This window comes from Microcebus murinus, chromosome 9 (genome assembly GCF_040939455.1).
Source record: "Microcebus murinus isolate Inina chromosome 9, M.murinus_Inina_mat1.0, whole genome shotgun sequence".
NCBI classification, from domain to species: domain Eukaryota; kingdom Metazoa; phylum Chordata; class Mammalia; order Primates; family Cheirogaleidae; genus Microcebus; species Microcebus murinus.
Genome location: NC_134112.1, coordinates 29,194,645 through 29,211,033, shown reverse-complemented (window position 1 = coordinate 29,211,033; position 16,389 = coordinate 29,194,645). Strand labels below are relative to the sequence as shown.

Genomic DNA, 16,389 nt, shown 5'->3' with positions numbered 1-16,389 from the left:
CCTGATCACCATATTTAGTCAAAAATTACTTTTCTAAGCCATATATTCCAAAAGGATAGAAAAGATAACTTTCAATCCTCAAGCTGTGCCCAGTAGACAAAACCTGGTGTATAAAACTCTGTGCAGTTTCATCCACACACAAAACCCATTCAAGCGTGATTTTCAGCAACTGCCATTTTGATGATGGGGTTAAAGCAAAACTAAAGAATTCTCTGGGAAGGCTAGCAAAGTTTCCAAACAGCCAAGTCAATAGATAAAGATTTTGTGACATAGGATTGCTAGAGCCTGTCAAAAACTGGAGCTCAATGATTAGTGACCGTAGCCAGCTTTTGCTGTGAAGCAAGGTGTAAGATTTCCTTCCACCAACAAGGCTATTATTACCCAGTCCATCAGTGGCTTTTAAAAACACAGTGTAAATGCTGCAATACAGTACATTAAAAACCAATGTCCTGGCCTTTTTTTTGGCTGGGGTGATTCTTTTTTCCACCCCCCAGTGAAACAGAGTCTTTTCTCTTTTATGCACAGGTCACAACTTTTCCCAGGTGAAATCATACTGTATTTAAAAAATCAGATACTACACCTCCACAAAGGTGACTGGAACTTTCCGCCAGGAATATCTATGGTCTCCCAAGGGAGGCTGCATCTGTGTGAAGAAAGTCAAAGCCATTGTCTCCCTCTGCCACACCTTGGAGCCTTGGACCTCCCACAGCACTGAGCAGCCACAGGGCAAACCTCTCCCTACACCACTACCCAAGCTGCTCCCCGTCCAAGACCCCGGCCTCATCATTTCTGCACCCTTAGGCAGGGAAATTGCATCTTACCGCAGATGTTAGACGAGCAAGAATTTCATCACTGCTTTCTTCAGGGTCTTCAATTTTCTGATGAGACCTTTGGAAAAACAAAGAAGAAATTACTCTTCAGCTTTGGTCTCTCAAACTTATCTACCATGGTAGGGGGAATAAAGGCCAAATAACGGCATTGTTATTACATTATATTAATGAAAGTACTCATGCAAATACTATTGTATCAGTAATGCCACAGGAACACAACCCTGTTGCAGGTCAATTGTTCCTTGAAAACCAATTAGCAAGAAGCTCTACACAACGCACCAATTGAATGCTTAGGATGGAGTGATGTTCTCCAAGTGATATAACAGAATAATCCTGACACACCGGATTTGCATATATGGACATGCATGCAGTAGATGCTAATACAAGATGAAAATATGAAATGTGAATTTACCTTTACAATTATGTTTCAGCCAAAATAAATGTACTCTAAAATGGTATATTATGTTACAGGCCTAATACTATGATGGGAATTATGAGGAATACGGAAGGCAGAAGAACTCTGCTTTTTTAAGAGATGGTAGCCCAGTTGAGAAGCCAACGAAATGATGCATATGTTAAATAACTAACAAGCCATGTAACAGTGAAAGATCACTTTGTTTAGGAAAAAAAAATCATCGTTTTAACTTAATTCACAAATAAAATCTTCACCATCCAAATGTATGTGTTAAACATATAAAAGTATCTACTTCTTAAGAAAAATCTTATAAACTACATTTTTTTCCCCAGTGTGGTAAAAAAAAAAAAAATTTTGACTAACACAGACTGAATACATAAAATTATCTCCCAGATCTATTTCCACAAGCAATCCCTTTCAATACATTCTGCGGCTGTGGAGGGATTCGAGGTAATTGCCCCGTGGAGCAATGTTATCAGAATCACAGTCCAGTGATTGATTTCAATCTCGGGAGCCACGGTGGGGCAGCTGGAACGCCCTCCTTGAGGGGCAGGAGGGCCTCTCCCCGCCCACAAGAGAGCTAAGAAGAAGCTCTTTAAGAAGGGAAAAGCTGGTCGGATCAATTCTGGCATTGGCTTCTTGTTTCTGTAAATGTTATTAAACCCTTTTCCAGGAAAAAAGTCACACCCTTCAAATCACAGCAATGAATTACAAAGCACTGCCTTTATAAGAATTGCAACATACAGGCATGAAGCAGGGCCGATGTTGTCAAATAACTTAAGTACTCGGTGCAGCAAAGGGTTTGACGTGCTTGCTCACAATCTGCCCGATGAAAACAGTAAGAAGTGAGCATCATAACAGCATACTTTTCTTTAAAGTTACCTGGATGAGTATTTCAAACAATAGGCTTTATTATTAAAATGCCCTGTGCACAAAGTTTCCATATAAATGAAGTTATACTGACAAAAGAGATTTGAAAACCCTTTACAACCTAAGCCACCCAGCCAGGTTTAGATGATTAAGCTGAGGTGACTGAACAGATCTGACAGGAAATTAAGAGCCAAACCCACCAGAGACGAGAGCACCAAACAAGGGCTTCTGCTGCTGCGTCTGTCTCTGCAGTGAAGCGTGGGCTGGTCGTGCCTTTTCATGTCTCTCAGACCCCACAGATGCCTGAGGTATTAGTTAATGGGCAGGAGGTATTTTGCATTAGCACAGATTCTGTCATGAATCTGTTTGCAATAAGCTGCTGAAAGGAACTCCAAATTCCAAGGGAAGCTCTTGTGTACATGACTGATAATGGCTGCTTCATGAGTAACAGCTGAACTGCTGCTGTTTTAGTGACAAATAACGTAGTCCCCGTTCGAAAGCCAAACTATCTTTCATCATCCTTCCAGCACAAAGCATGCCAAGGCAAAAACGTTGCTTAAGGAAATATGTGTAAGAGACAGAGTGGTGATCCCCTGGGAGCTGTCCCCAAGCCCATATTCCACGTTTATCACCTCAATCACCAGGATTTTCAACCAGAACTCCCACGTCTTTCGCTAGCTTCTGAATCTCCCCTGAGCCTGCGGTGTTTTTCCATCCGCCTGCAAAGCGGCTTTAGGTGGCAATTCAAGGAACTTCACTGTCACCCACCTGAGAATCTTACTCCTCCTGCCTCCTGCCCTCACCTCTTGGGACTCACAGGTCCCACTCACCCTGTGGCCATTCCTTCCCTCCTCACTGCCTGCCTCTGCTCAGCGCCCAGGGTCTCTGACAGAGAGGCTTGGCAGGAAGGGAAGGGAAGTGACTTTGTTTGAACACATTATTTTAACCCATTTCCTTGCCTCTGGTTTCTCTTCTTCTAATCTAATCTCCCACAGACGCCAGGATTACCTTTCTAAAACCTAGATCTGTTCTTGCTATTCCCCAGACTCTCGACCTTCAGGGAGTATCCCAGCTGCCCACTGAAAGTTCTGGAATTCAGAAATACCCTTCCTTCCCTGCCAACACACTCCATGTGCCCCTGCACCAGCAGACACCTGCACCTCACCTGGCATAAAGGAAAGGTCACGGGAGCAGGACTGGGGGGAACAGGCAGAGCCTGAAAAGGGAGAAGGAAGAGAGAAGGCGGCACTCAGACTCTCTTCTTCCTCCCTTACTACTGTGGTCGCTTTTTCCCTTAAACCCTCTCCCCAGCTCTAGGCCCAAATACTCAGAAATACCAGACTCTCTTGCCCCAGCAAATGTGTTTTTTACAGGATGTAAATAAATTCTGATTTTATCCATATAAATACACATCAGTGCAACCCAGGAAAGACAAAGGTCTCACTTACTGGGTCAAAATAGATAATGAAACAGAAGCAGCGGAGGAGAATCAAGGGTGACACTGGCATATTTTCCGTTACTACTAAAGGGGGCGGTGCTGCTGCTCAGTGAACAGAGGGGAAGACAGTGGCTGCCCTCTGGTTTGCTAGTGGTTGGAGAAGGGAAACAAAGAAACTCTAGCTGGAATCAGCAGGTGATGACAGTGACAAGTGACATAAGACAGAAAGAGAAGAGAAAGGGAGTGAGCCCAGGAGGGAAGATCCATCCCTGAGGGTTTATGCCAACAGGCGCTCCACTTTAGGAATTCCCAGGCTTACTTCTCAATGTCTCTGCTTACCGACAGCCCAAGGCAGACCTGGTAATTCTCCAGGTCTGTAACATCTGAGGGTGCCATTTGAGGATGCAGGGATGGCAAAAGCCTATGGGCCTCTGCTCTTGTCCCTCTAACCATCAAACTGGACATATTATCATTCTACTCACCCCCTACCCAAAAAGAAAATCACGAAACAGAAAACCCTGCCCTTCCTACAGTCTTCCTTATCTTATTTGATGGCAACTGCACCCTTCCAGTTGGAAGTCAACCTTCACCCCCTCTCTCTCACAAGCCACCTTGTCTCTACCCGGAAATCTTACTGGCTCTTCCTTCAAGGCATATCTGCCCTCTGACCACCTCTCACCACTTCTATCACCACCACTGCGGGACCCACAACAATACCTCTCACCTGAACCCGGGAGCCAGCGTGGTTCTGCTGAAACGGAAGTTAGGTCATATCTCTCTGCTCAATATCCCTCCCCCCTTTTTTTTTGAGACAGAGTCTTGCTCTGTTGCCCTGGGCTAGAGTGCCATGGCATCATCATTCCTCACAGCAGCCTCCAACTCCTGGACTCAAGCAATCCTCTTGCCTCAGCCTCCCGAGTAGCTGGGACTACAGGCTCATTCACGGCACCATGCCCGGCTAATATTTTTCTCTACATATTTTTAGTTGGCCAATTAATTTCTTTTTATTTTAAGTAGAGACGGGGTCTCGCTCTTGCTCAGGCTGGTCTCCAACTCCTGACCTCAAGCCATCCTCCCACCCCAGCTTCCTGGAGTGATAGGATTATAGGTGTGAGCTGCTGTGCCCAGCCTACTCAAAATCTTTGAATGACTTTCCATCTCATAAAGCCAGAGTCTTTTTCATTTAAAAATAATTAATGAATAAAGATTTTATATATTCAAGGCATACAACACAATGATCTATGTATATATTATGTAATGACTATCACAATCAAATTAGTTAACACATCCATCACCACTCACACTGTACATTAGATCTACAGGACTTGTTCATCTTATAAATGAAAGTTTGTACCCTTTGATCAACATCTTCCCATTCCTCCTACCCAAAACATCTATATCTTGGGCAGGTCTGTTTTGCTTAATAAGGCAAATTCCTAAGAAAAAAGAAAAAGTGGGATGGTAGATGAATGAGAATTAGATTTTTTCTTGAGATCTTTAATATCATAAATACAAACACCTGCTTAGCTTCTCAAGAGAAGATAAATAATCAGACTACTAGTCATGCTTATAGAGGAAATTTACCAAATGGCAGTAAATTGTGACAGGTTTTATTAAGTGTTCAGGGTATATAGTTATGGATTAATCTAAAACTGAATAAAATTAGGTATTACTGAATGATACTCTCTCACTTAATTTTGAGGATTTGAAGATTAATGCTTAATATTTAATTAAACAGCTGCATTTCAAATGCTAATACAAGCAGGCTTAGAAGTTCAATTTTTGCTAAAACCCCTCTACTACTCTTAACTAGAGAGAAACCCTAATAAAAAATATGCAATCTATTCCTATACTAGGAATAAACCTTGCCTATAAACAATGGAAATTTTGGAGAACTATTGCTTTGGGAGAGGGGATAATGAGTAATAATAGACTAAGACTGGCTGATTTCATAAGTTTTTTTACAAAAACAGTTTAAAGTGATAAATGGAAATTTCCTTCACCTATGATCCTAACACAAAACTTATGCCAAGTGCCATCATAAAAAATTGTTTTGAGAAATACTCAAAGAATTTTTGTTCACTCAAACAGTATTTCCTCCTCTCCAAGTGTCATGAGAATCTAATTAGGAAAATCAGAAGTGCAAAGGGTGGTTTGGAACATAAAAATGGCAGACTTGAACTTAAGCTCCCCAATCAGAGGGTGTTAATCCAGCACCATTTCAGAAACTAAGGATGCCAATGGATGTCTCACGTTGCTTATACATGTCCGGTGGAACAGAAAAATTAGCAGGATAAGGAGAATAAAGGAGACAGAGTTGAGAGGGCGGTGGGTGGTGGTGGTGCTATTTTATATAGGGTGCCAAGAGGAGGCAGGGAGTCATCAATGTAGAGCCGATATTAAATAAATGACTGAGAGAGGGCATATCCAGAGTAACAGTAGAAAAACGAAATCCGAACACTGACCTCTGGAACACTCACATGTTTAGAGGTCACATTTAGGTCTGATTATTCAGGCGTGGCCAATCTAAATAATCTGAGGCCAATGGATCAGGAGATGATTGCCATTGAAAAGACAGTAGCTGCTTGCAGTTTCCAAGAAAAGACAGCACTCCATGCCATGAGGGGCCAAATGGGAAGCACCAGGCTTCGTCAGGAGGCAGAAGTGGTGGGAAAACATGGGCAAGAGGCTTTCTTGTGGTTTCCACAGAATGGGGTGGGTGAGGCAGGGTAAGCAGGCTGAGCATGGGACAGTGTCCCTGGTTGTCTGGTACCTGGCTCTGGAGTGATCAGGGTAGGTGGAAAGTGGCCCAGAGGGTGACAGCCCTAAAAAGGAGGTGATTGGGATATAAGTTCTCTACCAGAAATTGACTAGCCCTGGGTGGGGTAGTCTCTCCAGGGTCAGCGAGGCCCCAGATGTGAAAGCATTGAAACGCAAGGTTAATATAGTCAGGAGCAAGAAGAATAAGCAAAGCAGGCTTCAAAGGAGAAGCTAGTGAGATAGTAGAACCCAGAGATGTTATCCCAGGGACCAAATGAAAAACGGCTTCTAGAAGAGCATCATCAGTTGTGCCAAATTCTGCTGACATGTCAAGTAAGTGAGGACTCAAAAATCAACCACTGCATTCGGCATCACGGAAGACTTTTATAATCTTGACAAGGATGCTTTCAGTGGAATAGTAGTGTTGAAAGCCTAGGTGAAGTGGGTTCAGAAGAGAACAGGAGAGGAAGGAAAGTGACCATAGATAGATAATACATCTTTTGAAGAGTTTTGCTATAAACGGGAGCAGAGACATAGTGCAGTAACTGGAGAGAGATACAGGGAAATATCAACACATGTTGACAGAACAATCCAGTAGTTAGGAAAAAGCTGATGAAGCAGGAAAGAGATGAGAATACAGGAATGAGGTCTTTGAGTAGGGGTGCAGAAATGGGACTGATGCACAACTTGAAGGGTTGACCTGAGTTGAGGTAAGAATGTGGACCGTCCATCCATTTTTATCAAGATCAAGGACAGACTCCACCATTACAGATGCAGGTAGGTTGAAAGATTCAGTGAATAAAATATAAGAAAGGTGGTTTTTTCAAAAATTTTCCTTTCAATGAAATAAAAAGCAGGGAAAAAAGGTAAGGAGAAGTAGCTGTGATAAAGTCTTTTAGGAGAGTGAATTTACTAAGAAATGAAGAGGACTGCTCAGCAGCATTAAAGATCCAATTGAGATTAGACCATGAGTATAAAATGAGAGTGATTATCATTAGTCTCCTCAACAAACCACCTGCCTTCCATCTGCCTTTAAAACATGACAGAGCAAGAGGGTTGGCCACCATGGCCAGTAATGGCTGAAGAGAGAGGAAGTATAGATCCTGTGATTTCCTACGTATATAACTATGTCATCTGCAAAAAGAGATGGCTTTATTTTCTCCTCCTAACATATAAGCCTTTTATTTCTTTTTCTTGCCTTAATGCATTGGCTAGAGTTGAAGACAAGTAATAAGAGGAGATATTAGCCTTGTCTCCTAGTCTTAGTAGGAAAGCATTCAGTCTCTCACTATTAAGTATGATAAAAGCTAGAGGTTTTCTGTAAAGTTTTAACAGATTTAGGAAATTCCTGTATATTCCTAGTTTTCTGAGAATTATTATCATGAATGGATATTGAATTTTCTCAAATGCTTTTTCTGCATTCATGGAGTTCATTATATTGTTTTTCTTTTATGGTGAATTACATTGATTGATTTTTGAGTGTTGAACCATCCTTTTATTCCTGGCATACAGTCCCCTTTTTCATGATGTATTTTCATTTTTATACATTGCTAGATTTTATTAATATTTCCTGAGGAAGATTTTTATGTCCATACCCATGAGTCATATTGGTCTATTGTTTTCTTTCTCTGAACTTTGTCCTGATATTGCTAGCCTTGTAAAATGTGTATGAAGCATTTTAATTGCTTCCTCTTCAATCTTCTGGAAAAGACTATATAGAAATGATATAATTTCTTCTTTAAATGCTTGGTTAAATTTGCCAATAAACCCACATAGGCCTGCAGATTCCTTGTTTAGAGGGTTTTAACTACAAATTCAATTGCTTTAGTAGATATAGCACTATTCAGATCCTTCTTGAGGGACCATAGGTAGTTTATATCTTTCAAATAATTTGTCCATTCCATCTAGCTTTTCAAATTTATTATCATAATATTCACTCACTGGTTTTTAAATATAAGTCTAGAATGATAATTTCTTTTTCATTCCTGATATTGGTAACTTGTCTTTTTCTTCTTAGAAAGTTTGATTAAGATTTATCACTAAGATTTATGACTATTTTTTTCCCAAACAGCCAACTTTTAGTTTCTTTAGTTTTTTTTATTTTCTTTTCACTTACATTAATTTTTTTATCCTTAATAATTCCTTCTTTCTGTTTGTTTTGGGTTTAATTTGTTCTTCTTTGACTGGCTTTCTGAGATGCCATTGATCGAGGATATTTATTCTTTAGTAATATAAGCATTAAAAGCTGTAAAATTTCCCCTAAGCACCGCTTTAGTTGCATCCTATAATTTTGGACATGTTTTAATATACTTTCTATACAAAATATTGTCTAATTTGCTTTAGGACTTCCTTTTTCACCCATGAGACATTTTAAAGTATGTTAATTTCCAAATAGTTTGGTGATTTTACAAATATCTATTGATTATGGATTCTTAATTTCATTTTTGTCAGAGACTAAATCTGAATGATTTAACTTCAAATATGTTTCTCACCTAGAATATGATTTATCCTGATGAATGTACCATGTACACTTGAAAAAAAATGTGTGTTATGCTTTATAAATATCAATTAGGTTAAGTTGGTTGACAGTATGCCCAGATCTTCTAGATCTTTACTGATTTTTTTTTTTTTTAATTTACTTGTTTCACTGATTGCTGAGACAGGAAAGTTGAAGTCTCCAGCTATAATTATGGATTTGTCTATTTCTCCTTACAGTTATGTTTTACCCTCATGTATTTTGAAATTTGGTTATGTGCATACACATTTAGAATTGTTATGTCTTTCTGGTAAATTGACCCTTTTATCAATATGTAATTTCTCCCTTCATTCCTGGTAACATTTCTGTTCTGAACTCTATTTTCCTCAATAATAACATAACCACTACAGCTTTCATTTGATTAGTATTTCTTTTTTATACTTTTACTTTTAACCTATCTATGTATTTAAAGTGGGGTTCTTGTATTTAGCATACAGTTAGGTCTTTTAAAAGAATCCAAGCTGACAATCTCTTTTAATTAGTGTTTTTAGACAATTTACATTTAATGTAATTATTGACTGGTTGAATTTATATCAACCATCATTTATTATTTGCTTTACCTTTGTCTCCTGTTTTATATTCCTCTGTTCCCCCTTCCTGCCTTATTTTTGAATTTCTTAATTATGCAATTTTATTTATGGCTACATCTTTAAGTTGTTGCTCTAGAATTACAATATGCATATCTAACCTTTTCCAGTCTACTTAGAGTTAATGTTTTACCACTTTAAGTAGCAGAAATCTTAAAGCTGTATATGCCTCTTTACCTTTCTGCAATTATATTTTCTATTATAGGCGTAATATTATATCTACATATATTAATAAGCCCACAAAATATATTTGCTCTCAATAGTCATACATTTTACAGAAATTAAAAGAAAAATGCCTTTTATTTTTACCCAGATATTTATCATGTATGTTGCTTTTCCTTTATCCAACTTTTCCTTTCGTTCATTTCTATTCAACCTAAAAAAAAAACCTACCCATAGCATTTCTTCTAGAAAAGTTCAGCTAGTAAGGAATTCTGTTCGTTTTCCTTCATCTGAGAATATCTGTTTCCCCTCCATAACTGAAGAGTATTTTTACTGTAGAGAATTTTGACAGTTCTTTTTTTCTTTTCTTTTTCAGACTCTGTTGCCCAGGCTAGAATGCCGTGGCATCAGCCTACCTCACAGCAACCTCAAACTTCTGGGCTCAAGCAATCCTTCTGCCTCAGCCTCCCAAGTAGCTGAGACTACAGGCATGCGCCACCATGCTCGGCTAATTTGTGTGTGTGTGTGTGTGTATACATATATATATTTTTTAGTTGTCCAGCTAATTTCTTTCTATTTTTAGTAGAGACGGGATCTCACTTTTGCTCAGGCTGGTCTCGAACTCCTAAGCTCAAAGATCTACCTGCCTTGGCCTCACAAAGTGCTAGGATTACAGGCGACAGTTCTTTTATTTCCACGCTTTAAAGATTTTGTACCACATAGGCTGTCTTCTAGCCTCTGTGGTTTCTAATGTAAAACCTCTAGTCACTTGAATTATTACTCCTCCTGTAAGTAATATGTCATTTTACTCTAGCTACTTCCAAAAATTTTTCATTATTTGTTCATTAGCTGTATATGAAGTATCTAGAGGTGTTTAGAGTATTGGGATTCAATGAACCTCTTGACTCTATTAATTTTTCTCCTACTAAATTTGAGAAGGTTTTGGTCATTATTTCTTTAAATATGTTTTTCTATACAAATCTCTTTGTCTTCTCCTGGAATGCCAACATATGTTTGATTTTATCATACTGTCTTCTTTTATGATATTGTTCATCTTTTTTTTTCAATAGATTTTTCTCTTTGTCCTTCATACTGGATAATTTATGCTGATCTATCTTTAGGTCACATCCATTTTGCTATTGAGCCATTTCAATACATTTTTAATTTCAGGTATATTTTTCAGTTCTAAAACATCATTTGGTTCTTTTAATTTTTCTACTTCTTGACTGAGAATTTCCATCTTTCTATTCATTTTAAATATGTTTACCTTTACCTAATGGAGCACAGTAAAAATAGCTGTTATCAAGTCTTTAATAATTTCAATATCTGGGTCATCTGAGGGTTGACATTTGTTGTTTGTTGTTTCCTTTGACCACTGGTCACATTTTTCTGCTTATTTTGTGTCAAGTAGTTTTGTATTGTATCTTGGCCATTTTGAACATGATATGCAGCCTCAATGATTCCAATTTCAGTTCGGTTTTCAAAGCATTTTCTACGGTCCTTGCATCTATTCCACAGAAGTTCAGCTCAGGAGTCAATCCACATTTGTGCAGTTCATATTCAAAGCTGATGAATCCCTTTCTCTAGCCCTACACTTTCCTATACTCCCTAATATTCTCCTGCTTGCAGGAGGTGCCCCTTTGCCCAGTTCTTTTGGCCAAACATGAAAACAAATCAGGGTTTCTCATTATCTTTTATAGTTGCCTGCACAGCCACCACCAGAACTCTGAAACGGGGACAAAGCAACAAGAAAAAGGTAGAATCAAGATAAGGATTTCTCCATACACACACCTCACACCCCAACAACACAAGGGCCTATTTTCCTGATCCTTCTTCTCAGAAACAGTTTCTATTGGAGATCTTGACACCTGTGCCACCATGTCCCTTGTGCTCCATAACTGGGGCCTGATTTTCAGGCAAAGCTGCAAAATAAATGAAACCACAAAAAGGAAAAACTCACACCTGTGTAGCTCACTTCCCCAAGGTTTCAGTTCTTTCCATAATCTGCCTGCTTCTGTTTACTTTTCAGAGAGCTCAAGTAGTTCGCTATTGTATTTTATCTAGAGATTTTAACTGTCACCAATACAAGGGATAGGCTGTAGTAGATTTACTCCATCATGGCCTGAACCTGAAGCCCCATCAGTAGATTATTTATAGGACTCTTCAATGGAACTCACAATTGATCATCTTGCCATATTTAACTTCTCATAAGCAAAAAGCCAAAAAGTCAAGGTTTTCAGGGAAAAACATTAAGAGTAGATAAGCTGAAAATATGTGAGTCAGTTCTATTCTTGAGTGTAACAAGATAAGAAAAACATATAAAACACAAAAGGCAGGAATAACCTATAATAATAAAAAATAACCTTCGATAGCTGAGAAGAGTTGAATATTCCACACAGTAATTACCTGTTTTTAATGAATTATTTTTCTAAATTCATTTTCAATGAATTTAGAAATATACAAGATATATTCATTTCTCAGAAAACATTTTCATTTTTCCCATTGCTTCAGAACCTTCACGATAAGCTCCTGTGTTCCATTGATGGCACACTGCTTCCTACCTTGTTATCTGTATGGATTGATCTCATCCCCTTTTAGTCCCAGAAGGCCTTATATTATTTACAATCTTCATAACCCTCACAGGGCCAAACATAATTCTTTACATAAAGCTGATCATCAGCAAGTACCCACTGAAAAAAAAATCGCTCAGCAGAGTCTTGGTGACAAGTGATTCTCTTTTCACAGACCCTCTGCTCCCTGCTCCTTTTCCTCACCCCAAAATTAAGAGAAACAAATTCAACTATCTTAGAAATCCCTTCTGGATATCTATGCTTATGAAAATAAATTTGTGGAATCTTCAGAAGTGTCAGCCAAGTAGAAATAAGTACCATTTTGGCAAAATTATTTTTTTTTTTAATTCATTACAGGCATCTCCCAAAAATCATCTTCATGCTATGGTAATATTAGCCAGATCGGGGTGGTGAGAGGAGGCTGTTTCAGCAGAGGCCAAGAGGCTGAATGGGGTGTCTACTATGTGAACTGCAGCCAGACCTTAGGAGCATTAGCAATGCCAAGAGGCAACCAGGAAGGCAGATCGGCCAGGCAGGACCACCAAGCATTGATCAAGCTGAGACAGAAACCCAGCTTACCCCAGCCCCAGGCTCTAGCAGCAGCCATGTACAGAACACCAAGCCCAGTTATACCTCGGGGGTCACAGGAGGCTGGCTGCCCACCCACTAGCCAAGACCACTGAGGCAGGAAAGCATCCACTCTGACATGAAAGCCTCCCGCATCATCTGCCAAGGCCAGTGGGCCCACACCACTCACCACGTACCCAGAGGCTATCTTGAGAAGCAGGGAGACACAGAGAGAGACTGAGCTCTTTTACCAACATGTGCTAAACAGTTAAGAGACTTTTAAAATTACTATGTAGAATAATTTTACTGGGTTGGACTAAAACTATGAGGCTTCTTTTCCTTCTTGCTGGCCACCCAGCAGGATGGAGGCTCATGTCAACAAGTATCAGATCACGTAGAGAAAAACAAAGAACCCACATTTTTCTTCAAATGAATTACATTTTAGCAAACCTCTGCAAGTCTCTTAACCATGGCATGAATGTAAATGGGAGTGGTAGGGTACAGGTTTATGTATTTAAGGTTCACAGACTGTCCATTTGGATTGTCCACTCTCACCCTGGCAAGCTGGAAGCTGCTGTCACAGCAGCTGAACTGAAATGGCCAAGCTTCTTCACAGCCCGAATTCCCAAACAGTGTGAGAAGGGCTTCCAAGGCTTCCCTCCTTAGGGAGCGATTAGGCCACCTTTCCCTACACAGTTACTTCATCATTCCTCACTGACTCTCCCCCACCCTCTGCACGAAACAAAAGAGAGGAGTCAGAAAAAGTACATTCCGGGCAAGTTGATTTGGCTTTAGGTCAGAATGAGATACCATGACTGCTCTTTTTCCCCCAGAGATAGTACCCTTGACAACCTATTCAGTCACTTTTTGTGAATTACCTATTCCGTTTGGATATAAAAGTGATTTTGCACAGAAAATGATTTTGTTTCCTCAAACTAGCCAAGAAACCTGCAGCAGCTTAATTTCCCCTCTTGCTTTAAATATGCTTTCCTGAAGGAGAAAATTCCCTTTTTTCTTTTTAGAAATGCATTTGTACAGAACTGAATTGTGTTTATGTAGAGACGTTAAGTGGTTGTGCCTCGAGTTATTTTAAAGACTCTTAGAAGATGGCAAATTACAGGGGCCTAATGCAGCCACCTCTAGTTTAAAAGCATGCCACTCCTTCTTAGAAAGCTCTTTAAAATTTATTGAACTGCCCCTCGACTTTTCTCAGGACACTTCTGACCTATATAAATAGCATATTACAATAAAGAACATTTCCCATACTCGGACTAATTGAGTGATATCTCAATTTCACCTTACCACTGCAAAGCCCTCTATAAACAGTGGTGGTGGGAAATCCATAACCATTTCAGAGCTTAGTCTAACACTTTTATAGCGCCTGTTTACACTTTTTCAGAAGGGGATGCTAGAATGACCTCCATGACTTCTGAGGACACATTATAGCAGAAGACAAAAGGATGGTCACTAAAGCCAGACACACAAAGATTCAAACACTAAGACTCCACTGACACTTGTATGACCTTGAGCAGATTACCAGACCTCTGTGTCTCAGTTTTCTCACTTATAAAATAGGGATAACAATAGTACTTATCTTATAGAATTCTTTTGAAAGCGAAAAAAAATGAATATAAAGCATTTAGCACAGTGCTTGACATAAAACATATACTACAATCAACTTTTCTATTAGCACAGTGTCTCAATAATCTGAAATTTATTTCTTGTCCTAAAATCAGTTCGTATTAATTGTCCAGTGTTGTCATTTTTTGACTAATAAGAGTAACTTACCTTTGTTATGGTTATATAGGTGTTTCTCTCGGAACCTCCTCTCTTACCTATGAAATACCGCTTGCTCTGTTTGCTCTGCTAATATCACAGAACTGAAAGAGTCAACAATACAGGAAAGGGCTCTAAAAGTCGAAGTGCTCTACATATGTAAAAGTTTTTAACTTATGAAAAGTTTTTAACATATGAAAATGTAGTCTGTGACTCATGGTTCTGAAATAAGCTTGTCACTATCTTCATGGATAAACAGAGGCATGTCAGAATCACCATATCATGACTCAAGTCCTGTTCCCAAGCCTCTTTAATTAATTTTAATTCATTTTAATCATATAGTGATTCAGTATGTTCATGTGATAATGATTCATGTGTTTTAATTTGCCAAATGTTGCTTCTAGATTATTTTCAGAAATGTTCTGTTGCGCTCTTTCTTAGGAAAGTCACGATGCGGATAGGATGTGAGTTATTTTATTCAACTTAAGCCCAATCATATGTTTATTCCTAATTTAGATCATCTACTCATATAGCGATGATAAATTAGAAAGCCTCAGGGGACAGCTGGTGACGTTTCTGGGATGTGAATACATCAGTTCAGGCATTTATTAGCTGGATTTAATTTTCAGCAATTTATTTTACCTTTCCGAACTTGCATGTGAAAAATGGGACTAGTACAGTTACCTCTTAAATGAGATAGTTATCTTAAAGAGCGGAGCATATAGTTCCTGGACACAGTAGACGCTGTCTAAGTAAGAATAGTTTAACAATGGCCCGAGATAGCATCTACTTACAGTTCACAGATGCCAGCTCTAGAGGGAATGAGAGGCACAAGCTGCAGTAGAAGTTTCACACCGTTTTGCCATTCTTCTTCTCTTTCGAATTCACAGTACAAGTAGCTACATTCATCCGAGGAAAACTGGTAGAAAACATAAGTATCTTGAAAGTATAGATGCTGGTCCACTGTTTGAAACAAAAAAAAGTATAATCAGTTTTTTAAAGTATATTATTCAGAGTCATAAATCAAATAATAAGTTGAAAGCCCTAATAATTACTAGGGAGAAGCTAGGGTAAGATTACGATTATACACTCTAAGCCCATTCATGTTTATAATCCCATTGAATTGGAAATGACTTACTGGCTAGTCTATTTCCACGACTTCAAGCTTTGGCCAGCATATTCACATGTATTTTATAATTTTCTGCTTCAGAGACAAGTGCACATGAAATCAGTAGCAATGCAAAGAAGATGAAATTGTTTTGTTTTGTTTTTTTAGTATCCCAAAACAAACGAATAGATTTAATTGCCTTAGTGATACACAAATACAACGGGATGGCAAGTTTTAGATCAGTGGTTCTCAACTGGGGGTGACTGTGCCTCCCCATAGGGGACATTTGGTGATGTCTAGAGACATTTTTGGTTGTCACAACTGGGTTGGGGGGTGCTACTGGTATCTGAAGGGCAGAAAAAGGGATGGTGTTGAAAATCCTATAACATACAGGATGGCCCTTTACAACATAGAATTATCCAACCTAAAATGTCAACACTACCAAGGTTGGGAAACTCTGTTTTAAAGGAATCGAGAGGTGAACTTTTCCAAAAAGCACTAATACAAAATGTTTTCCTAACTCAGAAGCTTGAAACTAGCAAGTGAGCTAATAACACCTCCATTTCTCCTAAGTAGTTAATTGATTTTCTAAGTAAGAATATAAGAGCTAGATATTATTGACTGTCTAAGAAGATTATACCCACATCCCCATATGTACTGTTCTTTCATGATGGGACTAGGGGAATGCCCTTGACATTTAGTATCTGTAGAAAACCAGCACCTGAGAGATGGAGCTAAATAAAGAACCCAGATTGCTTGGTTTCTAATCC

At 38.9% G+C, this 16,389-nt stretch overlaps 1 protein-coding gene across 3 annotated transcripts in view; it reads right to left on the bottom strand.

Moving 5' to 3' along the window:
- The window catches only part of RAPGEF5 (Rap guanine nucleotide exchange factor 5), a 212,243-nt gene that overhangs the window by 152,399 nt on the left and 43,455 nt on the right, over window positions 1–16,389 (bottom strand). For 2 of the 3 annotated variants that reach the window (XM_012773293.2, XM_012773294.2), the window contains exons 5-7: window positions 15,306–15,474; window positions 822–888; window positions 581–643 (exon numbers count right to left, since the gene is read on the bottom strand). In XM_012773293.2, the coding sequence (XP_012628747.1) occupies window positions 581–643; window positions 822–888; window positions 15,306–15,474 (299 nt within the window). The remainder of the gene's footprint in view (window positions 1–580; window positions 644–821; window positions 889–15,305; window positions 15,475–16,389) is intronic. The other variant, XM_012773295.2, reaches the window with a different exon arrangement.